Raw genomic sequence first — 16745 nt, 5'->3', positions numbered from 1 at the left:
AACATGTATATATGCTTGTGTATATTTAAATATATATGTGCAGACATACATAGAGAGACAAAGCGACAGATATTAGATATACATAGACAGATATACCTAATGACTCTTCTGATACTTACCAAGCTAGATATGACATCCCTATTATAACGATAATAATGATGGCAAATCCACCAATGGATACTCCATAGACCCAACCTTTGAGACCTCCATCTATTTAAGGAAACAAAAAAATGAATATTAAATAAAGTTAAAGTGAGCACAGGTGCATTACTGTGCAACTTCATATTGCATTTACAGGTGCTTGCACTAAATGAATGACTGTACTAGGAAAACATTATGTATTAGTTGGCATAATTTGAATAATACATGTGAACTTGTATGTGAAAATATTATTTTGAAACTATTCCAGCTATCTACACTGCTTTAGAAGGAATGGTATTTTTTTAATAAAGATATGATTTTTTTTCCATTACAGTTGCAGCCAGAGCTGTACAGTAGGTTCATAGGTAGGTACTAGGCTATTGGCCCTGGGGCCTATATAAGCCTAGCCAAAAAGGTTCCCTGGCTTTTGCCACCCACGAAAATTATTTTCCTGTGCCCCTGTCAAGCAGTGCTGCAGAAGTGATCCCCAGGGTGAATTTTCTATTTCCCATCCAGTCATCAAGATTTTTCTTAAAGAGGGCCAATGAGGAGCTTTGCTTGACATGGATGGGTAGTTTGTTGCAGAGTATGGAAAGTCTCTGGGACAGGAATCTATCCCTCCAGCATGTTCTGTTTATTGTGGTGACAATGTTTAGGTCCCTGCAGCATGTGGTTCAGAGAGACTGGGATTTCTTTAAGTGTAGCATGTCCAACAGCTTTGGGTTTGACATAGCTTTGTATGTTAGGCAGAGATCATCTCTGAGTAGGCAATATGCGATGGAGCAGAGCTGGAGTTTTTTGAGACGGTCTGTGTATGGCATCTATTTGAGGCCGGTAATCCTCTTAGTGAGGTATTTCTGTAGCCTTTCCTATTCTTGTAGGTGTCTTGTGAGATACATGCCAAATGTACTCTATAATGGGTCTGATGAGGTATGAGTAGAGAGGAACAATGACCTCATTTTTTCTAGAGGAGAACCCTTTTGTGATGAGGCGTGCCACATAGAAGGATTTTCTGACTACTGTGGTGAAGTGGTTATCAAAGGAGAGACTACTGTCCACCTGTGTCCTGAGGTCTCTTATCACACTTTCAGTGTTTAGTGAGCTACCGCCTATGTGGTAGTTCATAGGTACCGAGTTTTTCCCAAAGGTGATGACAAAGCACTTCTTGGCATTGAGCTTGAGGCCATGACTTTGATACCAAGCATCTGTCTCTGTGAGGCCCTTTTGTAGAATGTCTACATCATTAGGTGATTCTATTATGACTCCCAGTTTGCAGCCATCTGCAAACTTTGCTAGCCAAAGACCTTCTGTGTTGGCCTGCACTTCAGAGAAGTAGATGCCGAGCAGGAGAGGACTCAGGACCGAACCCTGTGTTACTCCACTCGCCACTGGTCTGAGGTCGGACTTGGAGTCAGCTACTTTTACTGTGTGGGTTCTGTCAGTGAGCTAGTTGACCACCCATCTTGTGACATAGGCATTTATGCCCAGTTTAGTGAGTTTATCTATAATTCCAGAGTAGGGGATGGTGTCAAAAGCCTTGGCGAGGTCAAGATAGGCTGTGTGCACTACCCTGCCCTCATCTATAGCTCTAGTGACTGTTTCAAAGAAGTCAGTCAGGTTTAGTAGACCTGATCTACCTTTTAAAAACTCAAACTGAGTGGGGTCCAGGGTTTGGAGGTTACCTATGTCTTTGTTTATAACCTCAAAGATGATTCCATGGCCTTGCAGACCAGGCTCATCAGGCTAATGGGGCAGTAGTTTCTGGGGTCCGTGGTGGCACCCACTTTGTGGAGTGGGATAACTGTCACTGCGCACCATTCAGTAAGCACATAGCCTGAGGTGAGGCTATGACTGAACATGGTACTTAGGTGGGGTGCCAGTTCATTCTGTAGTTTGTGCAGTATGCAGCCTGGGATGTTGTCTGGTCCCATGGATGCTGTGTTCTTGGCTTTCAAAAGTGCTGTCTTTACTTGTTCATCCGTAATTACAGGGGCTTTACATTCTTCCAGTATTAAAATGGGCCCTTTGTAGGGTGAGAGTGGGGTAAAGTTAGCACTGAACCTATCTGCCAGGATGTTGGCAATATCGATTGGTTTTGTATATTTAGTGCCATTGTGCTGCAGCTTAGAGCAGATCTGAGTGTTGTCATTTAGATTCTTGACATAGCTGTAGAATTCTTTGTGGTTGTCTTTGGAATCAGTGGCAATTTTATTTTCATAACTGGCTTTAGAGTATTTTATGAGGGATCTCAGCTTCTTGCTGAAGCTGACCAGGGAGTTCCTCCAATCTTGGAATTTTACTCTTTTTTTGCAACAGCTTCTTCCTTCTGTTGTAAAGTTTATTTATGGCAGAGGACCACCAGACTGACTTCCTTTTTTTTGGAGGATAGCATCTTGGTTCTGTTGGGAATAGCATGATCCTTGCACTCGTGTAAGTGCTTATACACTGCATTTGTGTAAGATTCAGCAGTCATACCTCTATTTTCCATCTGCATGGGTGTCTTGAAGTTTGCCACTTCTATCTTAAGAAACATGAAGTTGGCTTTGGAGTAGTTTTTGACAGTGGTTTCCTTAATGGGGGATGGGGTGGGCTATGGATGTCTAGAGTGATTAGCTTGTGGTCGGATATGACCATCGAGGAGCTGACCTTGGGTGTGGAACACCGGTTACCCATACTGGTAATGACCAGGTCCAGGATATTGCTGCCCCTGGTGGGGGTGTGGGCAAGCTCATTCAAGCCATTGAAATTTATGAATTCCAGAAAACGAGTGAATGAGTTGGTACATGAGTAGTTCTCCCAGTTGATGGTGGGGTAGTTGAAATCATCCATAATTAAGGTATTGGGTTGTACCGTAATATTTTCCAGTATCTTAAGATGTGAAGAGTGGGAATCCTGGGGCATGGTAGGGGGATCTGTAACAAGGTACAACCTGGTTTGCAGTCTTGCCCAGTGTTAGTTGCACTTGGATAATTTCAGATGCATTATATTGAGCAACTAGCCTGGAGTTGTGGATATCCTTAATGAATATGGACACGCCTCTGCCTTTAATTTTTCGGCCCAGGTTAGGTGGCCAAAAGATGTGGTATGAATTATAACCTGGTAATGCAGGGGTGCTCTCTGGAGCCTTGAATCAGGTCTCTGTCACTGCACAGATGTCAATGTTCTCCATTTTAAGGAGTGCCTCGAGTGAGTGCATTTTGAGGTTTAGACTTCTAGCATTGAGTAGCATTACCCTCAGAGTTTGCTTGCTTGTACCTGTTATGTTGAATTTAGCATTTGAACCTTGCCTAAAAAGGCACTATAGAAGTGGCAAGAGCCTTAGCCAGTATCTGGAATCCCAGGGGTGACAGGTGCAGGCCATGTCTGGCAAAGCATCATGGTCTATCGACCATGTCGTCCCAGGCAGACAGATACTGGATCCCCTTAGAATGACACCAGAAGCTTAGCCAATTGTTGAAACCAATCATTTTTTCCTTGTACTGTGGTATCATTTTGGGTGATGGCAGGATGCTACTCAGGGCTAGGGTCATACCTGCCTGGGCTACAAGATCCGAGAGCTCCTCCATGTCTCTTTTCATGTAGTCCAGGGAGGTATGTCTCAGGTCATTCACACCAACATGGACAATGACAGAGTCATATTTGTACTTGTTGTGGAGTGACCTGAGTGTGTGCATTATGTGGCAGATCCTGGCACCCAACAGGCAGCTGACAGCAACTTTCTCCTTGTTTAGCCTGGTGAGTGGGACAGCAGTGAGCCTGACTATAGAGTCACCTATGACTAGTGTGTTGGGAATGTTGTTTTGCCTTATGGGCTGAGGTTGAGTGACACACTGATTTTGTGGGCTATGTGTCATTTGGGTAGTATTGAGGGGTGGTGGTTGTCTGTGTTTCAGCTTGGGAGGTCTCTGTTGTTTGGGCAGATTTTTATTGAGAGCCTCCGTAAATGTGGGTGTGTGCTTTGTGTTTCTATGTGTGGGTTTTGGTAGTGCGGGTTTTGAAGGACTATGTGTTGAGTGTGGTATGGAGCAGGTGTTAGCCTTCTCCTCTTGACTGTCTAGTCCAGTCTTGGCTGGAGAGAGCTTGGTTTCCAGTTTGGCTATATAAGTGCATCTCTCACAGGTTATAGTGTTGGGTGGTAGGAGGAGAGGGTTGTCAGTGTATATAAGGCATTTGCTACATTGCCCCAAGATGCCCAGATTCATCAGGTGGACAGGAGAAAACACTGGGAGCTGACCCATGGACATGCCTGGATAGGTGCTTATTAATTTAAGTACTAAGAACTGTTTTCCTCTTGACAAGTGAGGAAAACAGAGTGCTGTAGTAATTTGTAGTTTATTTAGTGGTTAGAATGAGTTCTGAGCAAGTGCTGGGCACAAGGAAACAGTTTTGAGTGCTGAAACTAAAAAAACTGGCTAGTTCTAGCTAAAACTAGCTAGTTTTTGCACCAATGCCAAGAAAAGAAGCAGGCCACGGCCTATTTGGTGATCCACAGTCTTGTTCCAGATGATGCAAGGGTCTACAGGCTTGTAGCCTTTTTCTGGTAGATGCCTCGAATAGCAACTAGACCAATCAGGTATGTTAAGCACAGACACTGACTCTCCAACAAGAAAGAGTCAGGAATCAATGCACTCTGCTCCCACTCTCACCATTGTCATAATAGATGCACAGATTCTAAGCTGTCACCTATAATGCAGTTAAGTTTTCTGGTGATCAGCAGTCTTCAGGAAATAATGTAACTGCACTCCTTCTCTCACCAGGAGAAGACAGAAGCACTAATCCAAAGATGACTACTGAGAGGCAGAATGTGGGCTCTACAATAACTGGTGGTCTTGCAATAGATAGTACTGCATCATATGACTTACAGATGCTTTTTGGCAGGCCGACTCAGTAATTCATTTGATCTGCAGCAGTCCATATGATTGCAAACTAAGGTAATTCTAACATATAGTTCCAGATCATTCACACTATGCATGAATATATGTTTACATTATATATTTATATTCATTTGCTAAATGGGATAATCAGCAGAGCTAAGCAGCCCCTTTTCAGTGGAGTCCTGGTCAGAAACACTCCACATGAATATAATACAGATAATGTGCTTAAAGTATATAGCTACAAACGCAACATGCACCAAATTCAACATACATATAAAACAAAAAATATATAAACAGTTCCACCCTGTCCAGACAGGTTTTCCTGCTCAATTTAATTCACTTGTTACACATTTGTCTGTGTATGAGGGACACTGTCTAACTCAAGTTCTTCTTGTCTGGACTTCAAGTTTTGAATATTTTTGAGGATATCATCGTTAGCCCATTTAAGGGACAAAGGCACAGTAGCTACAACAGTACACTCAGTTATGGCTCCATAAAAGCAAGTGGAAGGATCACTGTTTTTCTTATTGGATTTCTACATTGGTTCATGTCTTTAGCATTCCTGCTGTTTTACAGCCTGAAGCCCATCACATAAAATAGCCCGCAGGGAGAAGAGGAGAAAGTTGGTTGGGTCAGCTTTCTTCATATTTGAACCAGGTATGGGACCTCCCACCACCAACAACAGTAGGATTTGATAGTAGGCACTCACCCTGGCCATGCAAGTTTCCCTCCCAATTTAACCAACCCAAACTGCCCCTTAACAATTCTTTTGATGGACATGTTTTTAAGTACAAGGTATATTTTTAACAAAATTGTTCAGGCTTTTAATTATTTGGGAATATTACAGTTTACCCTTTTTGGCAACAAAGTTACATTAGATACAAGGATACATTCCATTCTGACTCATTAGAAGTGCGCTGATAGATCACTGTTTTGCTTATTCAATTCCTTTGATTTGTTTTCACAAGCACGATTTTATGGATCACTGTTTTGCTTATTGGATGCCTTCAATTTGTTTTTACAAGCATGTTTTATGCACTTCACAGCTCTTGACTCTACTATAATATCAGATTTTTTTGTTTTCCTTTTCAACTAATTGCCCCCATATAAATGGTACACTAACAGCCAGTCCTATTACACTCCATATTCCTTGCATTTTTTTTTTAATTCTTACATGTTTATTTTTTTCATTTTAAAGCAAACTTTATTTTATGTAGCCCAAAGCCCATCATACAAAAGAACTGGCAGGGGCTTCAGGAGAACATTGGTAGGGCCAGTTTTTTTTTTCATTCTGAACTAGGATAGTTTGAAGAAGCCATTAGGGAAAAAAAACACCACTGAAAGTGTATTTAGTAGCAATTATTATGTTTTTCAACTGTTGCTTTTGTTGTCATTCTCAGGATCCAATATCTGTCATATTGGAGGTAAATGTTGGACAATACTACCTGCTACATTTGAATGGTGTATACCTCTTACTTTTTGGCTTATGCATATTGGCCAGCCCACTGTATACCAACACTGCCTTTTTATAGGAAGAGTTAGCCCCATATGTCTACAAAGCTAATGAATAACACTTGAAAACATCACTGTAATATGATGCCAGTATAAAGAGGACAGTACCTTTTTCTTTGGATTTAATGCAATTGTATTCTGGTATCAATAAGCGAGTTCACCTACCATTGCTAAATACAGGACCCCCTACATGAGCATCACAGTGCTTAATGTCAACCTTACTAAACTACAGTTCTTAACAAATTAGTCAAAATTGACTCTTATGTGTGATATTAATTACTTATCCATAAATTAGCAAACATGGACTACAAACAAGTATGCATAAAGGGTCCTGGACTATGTCAATGCAAACTCTCTTAAGCAGATATTATGTTTCCATACTAGAGTTACAAGTCAATTCAACTTGTTTGCTGCTAATAGAGCTCCACTGTGCTACACATCTACACTTTTCACATCACTGTTTAAATAAGACCACATGCTTTAACATTATCCTTAAGAACCCAGCCCCAGATGTGATCAAAGCACACTGTCTTCAGGGGACTGATTTTATAAACCTAGCCGATAATCTGAGTTTTAAGTACTCTTCATCCCAAGGTATCCTCATGGCTAAAGCTGTCACTTATACAATGATTTCTACTCCCACCTAAATTCCTGCAGAGATCCTTATGTCTTCCATCTGCCACAAAAAACAACGGCAAGTTTAAAAGTATGTTGTGGCAGTTCTTTAGTACTAATAAACTCTACAATGGCAGAAAAAAATTAAAAATGCTTAGTTCACTTGCTTTAAAAGGGATTTCAAAAGATAATTAAAAAAGCTAAGACGAAGACTCAAAATCTGCATAACAATGTATGAACTATACATTGTTACAGCATCCAAGGACAACATAAAACATTCCTTAACTACATCAGGAATCCTAGGAGCAAGACTCCGCACCACAGTGTGCTTGTGTCCACCAGCACCACCCATTTAGACCCTGGAGAAATCAAAAATATCTCAGCAGACAAGTTTATCACAGACTTTTCCAGCAGCACCCCCTCCCACCAAGTATTCCTGTCACTCATCCAATCAGCAGCACCCCTTATGATTACCTCTGAACACATCCTAGAAATTTTCTTCAAAACAAAGAATACTATATCTGTTGGCTCAGACAACATACCTGATTGTTTTCATGTTAGCAGTATTGTTTTCATGTTAGCAACAAATACTGCCTCAATGACCGACCACTTCACAAAACCTTTCAGTCTTACCCCTCCTCAGTGTATGTACCCAAGGCTTGAGAACTGCTTTTGTGGTTATCAGTCCAGTACTTATGCGATGACACCAACTCTGGCAATTTCAGACCAAATAGTCTTGCTCAAATCACTTGTAAAGTAATGGAATGTATGTATAGTCATGGAAATAATAAATAAAGGTTTTGGAAGCTTTCAAGCCTGAGACCCAAATCAAAGTGGCTTCATGAAATGTAAACCTTGTCTACTTAACACAATAGATTTCTTTTGGAAAGTTATAGGGGTACTGGACAGAAACAAGTCTGTGCACATCGGCTACCTTGATATGGTCAAGGCCTTCAATGTGGCTATTCATCAGTCTGGCATTATACAAAAGTTGCTTGGTAGTAAACTGGCTTACAGACAAACCCCATTTAGTCACAATTGGTCACTCAATTCACTTTTCACCATTAGCTTTATCCAAGCTTCCATGTTTAGACCTCTCCTCTGTGCTGTTTACTTTTATTTTTGTTATAGCTCACCTTTGGCTGACTATGTTTTCTGATGACTGCAAACTCAGAGCTGTTATCATCTCCTCTGAAGTCACCCACATGCTTCAAATGGGTCTATCCTTTTTGTGCCAGAAACATGGACTTAAGATAAATTTAAATGTATGCAGTATTGCACTCTTTGGGAAACAGGAAAACCTATGCACCTACCATATAAATTAAACCCCTTAAGATAATCACTGTCACTGAAAATGTGAACATATTTATGGCTAATGAATTCTTCTTTGATCACCATGTATTGACTGTCTTTAGAAAATATTTTAATCCAAGGCTAGATAAGTGCTAAAGGCATATGCTCTGAGTCAGAGAAGCCATTGTCCCTTTATACTTCTCCGTCATCAGGCTGTTAGTTGAATGTAATGCTGCTGTTGCCATGTAGCAATTGGACATATTTTATAACTATAAAGTGTTCATTTCTGACTCAAGAGAAATACTCAAGTATGTTCTCCCTAAGCTACATGGAGTGATTAAATGGTATTACTATATCTGCATGCTCAGTTACATACTTTTAAATGATGGCTTCTTCCTGGCCTACAAGGCAGCACTAAAATGCTTTCATATCAACATCAGAAGCATCAGAAACAAAACAACTGACCTTATGCATGGTTAAATACCCATGATCCTAACATCACTGACCTTCATGCATGGTCAAATACCCATGATCCTAACATCATTGACCTCATATTCATGCATGGTTAAATACCCATTATCCTAACATCATTGACCTTTATGCATGGTTAAATACCCATGATCCTAACATCATTGACCTTCATGCATGGTTAAATACCCATTATCCTAACATCATTGACCTTCATGCATGGTTAAATACCCATGATCCTAACATCATTGACCTTCATGCATGGTTAAATACCCATGATCCTAACATCATTGACATTCATGCATGGTTAAATACCCATGATCCTAACATCATTGACCTTCATGCATGGTTAAATACCCATGATCCTAACATCATTGACCTTCATGCATGGTTAAATACCCATGATCCTAACATCATTGACATTCATGCATGGTTAAATACCCATGATCCTAACATACTAGACATCTCTGAAACTTGGCTGAAGCCAGGCATCAGTGATGAGGAAATCATCCTACCAGGTTACAACATATACAGTATAGACTTGACTGAATGGCAAAAAATGTGGTGGCATAGCTATACAGTATTTGACTACATGGAAGTCTCTATCTCTACGCAAATGCTCCTCCACCATCAGTAATTATATATACTCACCCTCCTCAGGCTAATTGACAAGAAAAGTCTCTGTATCATAGTTCTGCATATCCCTCCCAGTGATAACAGTAAAACATTAGAAAATTTCTCCTCCTGGACTACATCAAGTATTCACAATGAAACTATAATCCTGGGTGACTTAAACATAGATTGACTCACCCTCACCTCTGAATCACCCTCATTGTCACTAAACTTGCACAGTTACTCACAACTCATTTATGCCCCAACCAGATCAACAAGTCAAACAGGAAGAAAATCAACACTAGACTAGCTTCTAACAAACAAATCTGAGAAAAGTTCATCTTTGGGTGTCTTAACAGATACATTCAGTCATCATCTGATAATCTTTGTTCCTTAGGCACACAACTCATCAACTCAAGAAATACCTTTTTTAAATAAGTATGAAACCTTACAAACTTTAATAAAGAAACTTTCTTAACCATTCTTACTTGTATAAACTGGAGTACTCTCGAAACCATTCCCTCAGACAATGGAGTCAACCTATTTAATGCTTCCCAATGTTCTAAACAAACTGGTAGTCATATGTGAAAATGGGACCAAACAAAACAGCACCCCATATCTGCATCAACCAAAAAAATGGCAGGTTAATAAAACTCAGGAAAATCTCCAAAACTTTAGATAAATCACTATGTAACATAGACACTAACCAGTTCACCTTAGCTTAACTTCCAAGTTAGTTGCAACTACAACAACTTCTCCAGCAACACTGTCCCAGCTTCTCCCTCTACCATTAAAAAGCACCTCTTAAAACTAAAATCTACTACACTCACTATATATAACCTACTAGGTGGTACCTGAACATTGCAGCAGATGCCATTGCCTGCATTGAGTCAAAATTCATTAACAGATTAATCTAACAGTCTTATGTCCCCTCCTTTTGGAAGAAATTATTCATCCCTCCCCTGCCCAAAGGGGGGGGGGACACAAATGGTCTTTTCCACTATGGGTTAATGGCCATATATTCTTCTCTATCAAAAATCTATGAAAGAAAGTATCCATTCTCAACTCCTCATCCACATTCTTACAATAACCTCCTCTTGTCTATTCAACATGGCTTTAGACCAATCCACTGTACCAATACTATACTAACAGACTTCTCTAGGTGCATTAATCATAGCCACAAAACAGGTAATATTGTTCTGCCCTTTTTCTTAAACCTAGCTAAAGCATTTTATACTGTCTCCCATAATAAACTGCTCCATCTGGTAGCCTCCTTTGATCTGTCTTACTCTAGTCTTTCCTGGATCCCAGAGCTACCTGTCCAACAGATCCCAAGCTGTTAAATGGCAATCTAGAATCTCTAATTTCTTGCCAGTCGCTGCCGGTGTTTTCCATGGCTTCATTATAGCAGCACTACTCTTTAATATATTTATCAATAATTTACAAAATACCTCAAAACACATCCAATAAGCTGATGATGTGACTCATATCTACTCCCAAAATCCCATTCTTCTACAAAGGCTCACACAAGGTACATTCTCCTCCATAGAAAGCTGTCTAACCGAACTGACCTAATACTAAATCCCAAATAAAACAAAACTTCTCCTTTTCATTCATGTAGCTCATACCAAATGCAATGCTAACTTTCAAATCACTTCTGCAAATAATGTGAACATTGAGGAAGTCTCCAGTAATAAGTCACTAGGGGCTTTAATAGACAACACCAATACATTCAACCTCCACATCCAGAAAGTAATTTAAAAAACACATCAGACGTTAGGTCTGCTATATAGAGCCAAACAGTATCTGACTGAAAGCAGCAATAACATTAGCATGCACCTACCTGTTGCCAGCATGTATATGTGCCTTTCTTATTTTCATCAACCTCCATTTCATACTGGCAAATGAAATAGAGCAAAGTTGTAATGAAATAGCCAAATCTGCTTCCTACAATCCATACCCAACACATCACTGTATTGCCTCAGGCACATGACTTGGATTGACCCTCACTTCCTTACCTACTCTCAGTTTCAGTTTGCACACAGATTAGTCTTTGACCCCAAAAATGTTCTGCTTTAAGCAGTACACTGTAACTCCAATCCAGCAATGGAGCTCTTCGCTCTTCTGATAAACATTTCCTCTTAGCTCACAAAACTCACAACAAAGCAGGACATGCTCTTCACTCCAGTTTTGTCTCAGACTCCTGGGACTCAATTCCCCTTCTAGTCAGATTCCTCATCAATACATGTGTCTTCAAAGATAAAATTAAAATGTTTCCTGCTTGATTCATGGTTATGACCCTGCTATACCCCAGGTTAAATTAATCCTAAACTACCTCTGCTATGTACACATACATACCAGTGGCTTCCTCTACTCTCTCTCTCTCTCCGTCTCTTATTTTTCTAATTGTACACAGTACTAATTATATTGCTGCAAAATATACTTGTTTCTTTCATAATTATCTGCTTTATTCATCCTCAATTTGTATGTAATACGCTAAATGTTTCATGAGTATTTTGTCTGTTCTATGTGTACTACTGTTATTATCTCTTGGAGCTTTTCTTAATGGGTTAGTGCTTCAAAGAGGCTTGTTTTCCCAGTCAGATCTTCCTGGTAAACAAATGGAAATAAATAAGATAAAAAAAATTGTAGAACTAGTGGTAAATCCCTCTATATTAAAGAGAAACAGGACCTTTTGACATGGTCATTATGTCTTCCATATAGTCCGCTACCAATGAGATATCAAACTAAGCAGCTCCCTCACTCTCTTCAAAGATACTCTCGGTTAGTGACTAGAGATGTGAATTTGTACAGTCACCATTTTTCTTGTCCCTGTGTCATAAACAGCATGATCAAGTAGTGGAAATTGCAGTGATTAGACTGCAAATAAAACATTGGATTGATTGCATTATTAAGTACACAGGGATGTATGAACCTATGACTAAGGATGAGATTGCATCTATATCCTTGATTAGCTTGTTAGAAAAAAAAACAGTATGTAATGTTGTGGATATTTTTTGTCAGTGTGAGGTGACAGGAGAAGCACTTAGACTATGACAACAGCCATCTGTGTAAGACTGCTGTTGTGATGAGCGGATAGGACAAACTATATTTATTGCTCCTGAAATAAGAGGTGAAACCCTGAGATCTGGTTATGCAGTCTTGAAATAAGCCATGTTAAGAGACCTAAAACACTGCTGCTAAAGTCATCTAAAACCTGCATCAGATGTTCAAAAGAAAAGCTACCCAGCTAACAGAGAGGCTTTTGTAGCTGCCAGAGAAAAGGTGTCTCGAGGCATGGAGAGGCTGGGATTAGTATTTATAAAGAAGCAGCATAAAACTTGCCATTCACTAATGGTCTACCAAACATGGAGGAACTCTGCATAAAGGTGACATGATAATCCAGCAAAGCTCAAACTGCAGCTTGTTGTGAAATTGATGAGTGTCAGGGTAACAGAACTTCTGTCAATGTTCAGATGATGAACTGCAAACTGCCATATCATCACTCACTTCTGAGCATTGGTACTGATGCGCAGATATATCACACCTCATGCTATGATGTTTTTTTAACCAGATCAGTAGTACTTACTTTAGTTCCTCTTTAGAAACCCTACAGTGTTTTAGGAACTGTGCCTGATGGGAGAATTCAAAACATCTGAACACATGGACATTTTTTATACTGGCTATGAATCATCTCCATAGTCATTCAGTATTTACTTAGACTCTAATGGGATGGCAACATTATTAACACTGGATCATATAGGGTTAAGGATAAATCAGAGAAATGGCATTTCTTGGTCTTCTGTTTTGGAGTGTATCTGCTTCATAAATGAGTTATGCATATAATATCTTTAATAATAATTTTATGCTACAACTAACTTAAAGAGCACTCATTCATCTAGAGGCAAGAATTCAAAACATGCACATTGAATAATGTAAAACTGAAAAATATATTCCTTATTATGAAGTATTCAATGCTTATTCACTATTACTAGTTTTGACATAAAAATCTTAATGTATATTATTTGCACTGACTCTGATTATGTTGAGTGGTTATGTGCTAAAATTTATATACAAAGCTTTTTCCATAATTATGCTTAGTAGACCTTTTTGAATAATATGTAGCCATAATGGCTAATATATTACCAGAGAAAACAAATCTTCTTTCTGTTAGAACAGCATTTAACACATAAATGTATTTACCAGATACTAATATTCATAACTCTCAAATAGTAAAAGTCTCTACAGTTTTGTATACCAACTGGCTTGTGGCTGAAGGTATTTATTGTTTTTACTATTAAAGACAATCAAAAAAATGAAAACAGCAAAAAGAAATCAGCACACATTTAGGAGTTATTGTTAGGCACAGAAAGATGGTCTTCTTTTACTTCAGTTATTTACTATTAAACGAACATATCATAATAATAAAACAGAGCACAGAGAATAAGCAAACCTCAGAGCAGCAGTGACTAATCCCACAAAAGAGACAGAGTAAGCAAAGCAAAAAATAAAAAGAAACCCCTATAAGAACTTGTTACTTAAAATTAAACCATAACATGATATTAGTAAGAATAAAGTTCCCTGTTAATAACATTCCACAACATCTACCTCTTTCTACAAATACCTTAGTCTAACTCTGATCTAAGTTTTCCTAATTTTGATATTGGATCTCTTAACATCTTGAGCCAGTATGTATAAAAAGTATTAGTTACTGTACTATAATCCTTCTGACCTACGCTGCTGAGAATAGAATTTGTATTTCCTCATGCCTTTCTATTTTTCACATTCTTTCCCAATCCCAAGGAGGTGAGAAAACACTTCCATGGAACTGGGCCTATTATAGATATGTTTCCATTTGACAATAGTGCTTTTCCAAAACTGTCTAACCTGTAGACACTCTCATATCATGTGTATGTTCCCTGTTGCTGATTACCTACATGTCTAATTAGATCATCCCATTGCCAGCCTAACCTTAACTGTATGGGCATTCTGTACCACCAATGTAATCATCTCATATAATGATCCCATACCATAGAGAGCAGCTTAAGACAAGAGATTCATTTTAACATGTCTGACCAAACCTTACTAGCAAATGCTACCCTGTCCATGGTACCTTAACCTTAATGTTTCCATACATATTGCATATAAGTTTGCATTTATTAAAGAACAAATTTAATGGATTTCAGTCTTTGTGCAGATGAGTAATCTCCCCACAAAATAATTTTAAGTGATATTTCAGATTGTGTGAGAGGTAGTTATCTCAAATTATTTACCCAGTTCTTAACTACACTTTATAGTTGATGTAAAAGAAGCCAGTCACCCTCCACCAGTTGATAAGTCTGCCCAAACTACACCCAAATTAAAAATAACTTACCATTTATTCATTTTTTTCTTTTCAAGGGCATAAGATTCTAAATGGCTATGTAGGCTGATATTGCTTCTCTAAAAAATTAAAAACTGTGAGTTTGGTGAGCTGTATTATTCATTGGTAAGAGACAGAATAATTTATGGCATAAGTGATTGTACAAGTGGCAGGTTTAAAATGAAGAAAACGTAACCTTATCCAAAGTTAAGGATACACGGAGATTGAATAAAATTACAGACAGTTAAAAGAAATGAGGAAACTGAGGTCTGTAGGATAAAAAGTGAGTTAAATAAAAAGGCAAAAACTAGGAACAGAGTGAGAATATTTGCAACAGTACTGGAAATGCGAAACAGAGTAAAGTGTACAGGAGGTATGGTGCAGTTAAAATCCAAGACTTGTGTAGTAGATGAGACTTCTAGCATAAGAGGAAGAAGTGGTGCACATTTAATAGGTATTGTAGAAGCTGTGATACACAGAATCCTTTTTGCAAATGTGTGTAAAAGGGAAGGTGATTATCTTAAAAAGAAAATGAATGTTAGTGAACAGAAAAATAAGAATAAGTTGTTTGCTAGCACTACTAAAATGAAAATATTTGATGCACTTATATGTTAGAATGCATCAGAAAGAGTGAGACAAGAGCTCTATTAGATTTTTGACAATAAATGCTGTAATTAAAAAAGTGAAATACTCAGCTTAAACAAGGAACAGCTGCAAGCTGTAATTTTATGCATGAAAATGACATTAAAACATTGGGTCTAAGCAAGAGAAAAGAATGAACGGTCAGCGCATTGTAATGATCATCAGGAACAGTAGGCAATGCCAATGAATAAAGGGTTATTGATATGTGATCATAAAAGTATGAAGTACAATGTCCTCTTTCAAACTCTATCACATAAAGAAACTAATTTCTCAAATGTTCTCAGTTGTTTGGGTTATGTCAGCATAGACATTAAGATGTTAGCTCTCCAAATATTCTCAATTGCTTGATTTATGAGAAGCTAAATATGATAAATTCTAAGTGTCAAAGTAAATAGTGACCATATTCCTATGTAATTCAGGAATGGGAGTAAAGACAAAAGCAACATATTAAACAATATACTAAATCATGTCAATTCTATCACTCATGGTTATGCTGATTTATTTAACGATTGGGAAGGTTTGTTAGGAAATACCACACACAAATAACTCCTGACACTGTGCCAGTCATATTAGGTCCTGGGAATGATCCATTAATTCTCAGTAGTGCAATTGTACAGAAATGTAAATGAAGGGAAAAATAAAGAAATGTGTGAATACTACTGTTACTTTTATATATCAGTATTCACATTTTTATTGATCTGAAAGACATGGGTTCATAGGTTCATAGATTAATATCATGGGATATTGATCAAGTAGAGCATTAGTAGCCTAGTGAAGAGATTCCAATTGTGAGTGCACATTGACATGAATAACTTTTATCTAGTTTCAATCCCTTCTAATGAGGAATAGAGTGGCCAGATCAGGAAAGAATTTGCGATTTCTCATCCATTCACAACAGTTATATTTAAAGATGGTCAGAAGCTAGTTTGCTTTAAATCCAAGGGGAATGTATTTCACAAAAGAGGGATTCTCTGGGAGAAAGCTCTATCTCACCAGCTAGCCCTATTTATTTTATTGGCTAACTAGTGGTGTCATTCAGAGAGGACCCAGTATATACACTAGCCTAGGAGAAGATGACTGACAACCCTGGCTGCTTTGCTTGGGATGGCATGCATGTCTCTCCTTGTGGCTTTTCAATATTGGGTACTACTCTTTCCTCTGCCATAGTGCCCTTTTTATGTCAGGCCAGCATACTCAAATTACCTACATAGTCACTCTAAATGCAA

The 16745-nt window shown here is 38.5% G+C and overlaps 1 protein-coding gene across 1 annotated transcript in view; it reads right to left on the bottom strand.

Moving 5' to 3' along the window:
- The window catches only part of THSD7B (thrombospondin type 1 domain containing 7B), a 6482604-nt gene that overhangs the window by 59191 nt on the left and 6406668 nt on the right, over window positions 1-16745 (bottom strand). The window contains exon 28 of the mRNA XM_044074964.1: window positions 120-210. Coding sequence (XP_043930899.1) covers window positions 120-210 — 91 coding nt within the window. The remainder of the gene's footprint in view (window positions 1-119; window positions 211-16745) is intronic.

This window comes from Protopterus annectens, chromosome 6.part0 (assembly GCF_019279795.1).
Source record: "Protopterus annectens isolate FY-2018-M chromosome 6.part0, PAN1.0, whole genome shotgun sequence".
In the NCBI taxonomy this organism is placed as follows: domain Eukaryota; kingdom Metazoa; phylum Chordata; order Ceratodontiformes; family Protopteridae; genus Protopterus; species Protopterus annectens.
The sequence above is the reverse complement of the archived record's forward strand: the minus strand, read 5'-3'. Positions and strand labels throughout refer to the sequence as shown.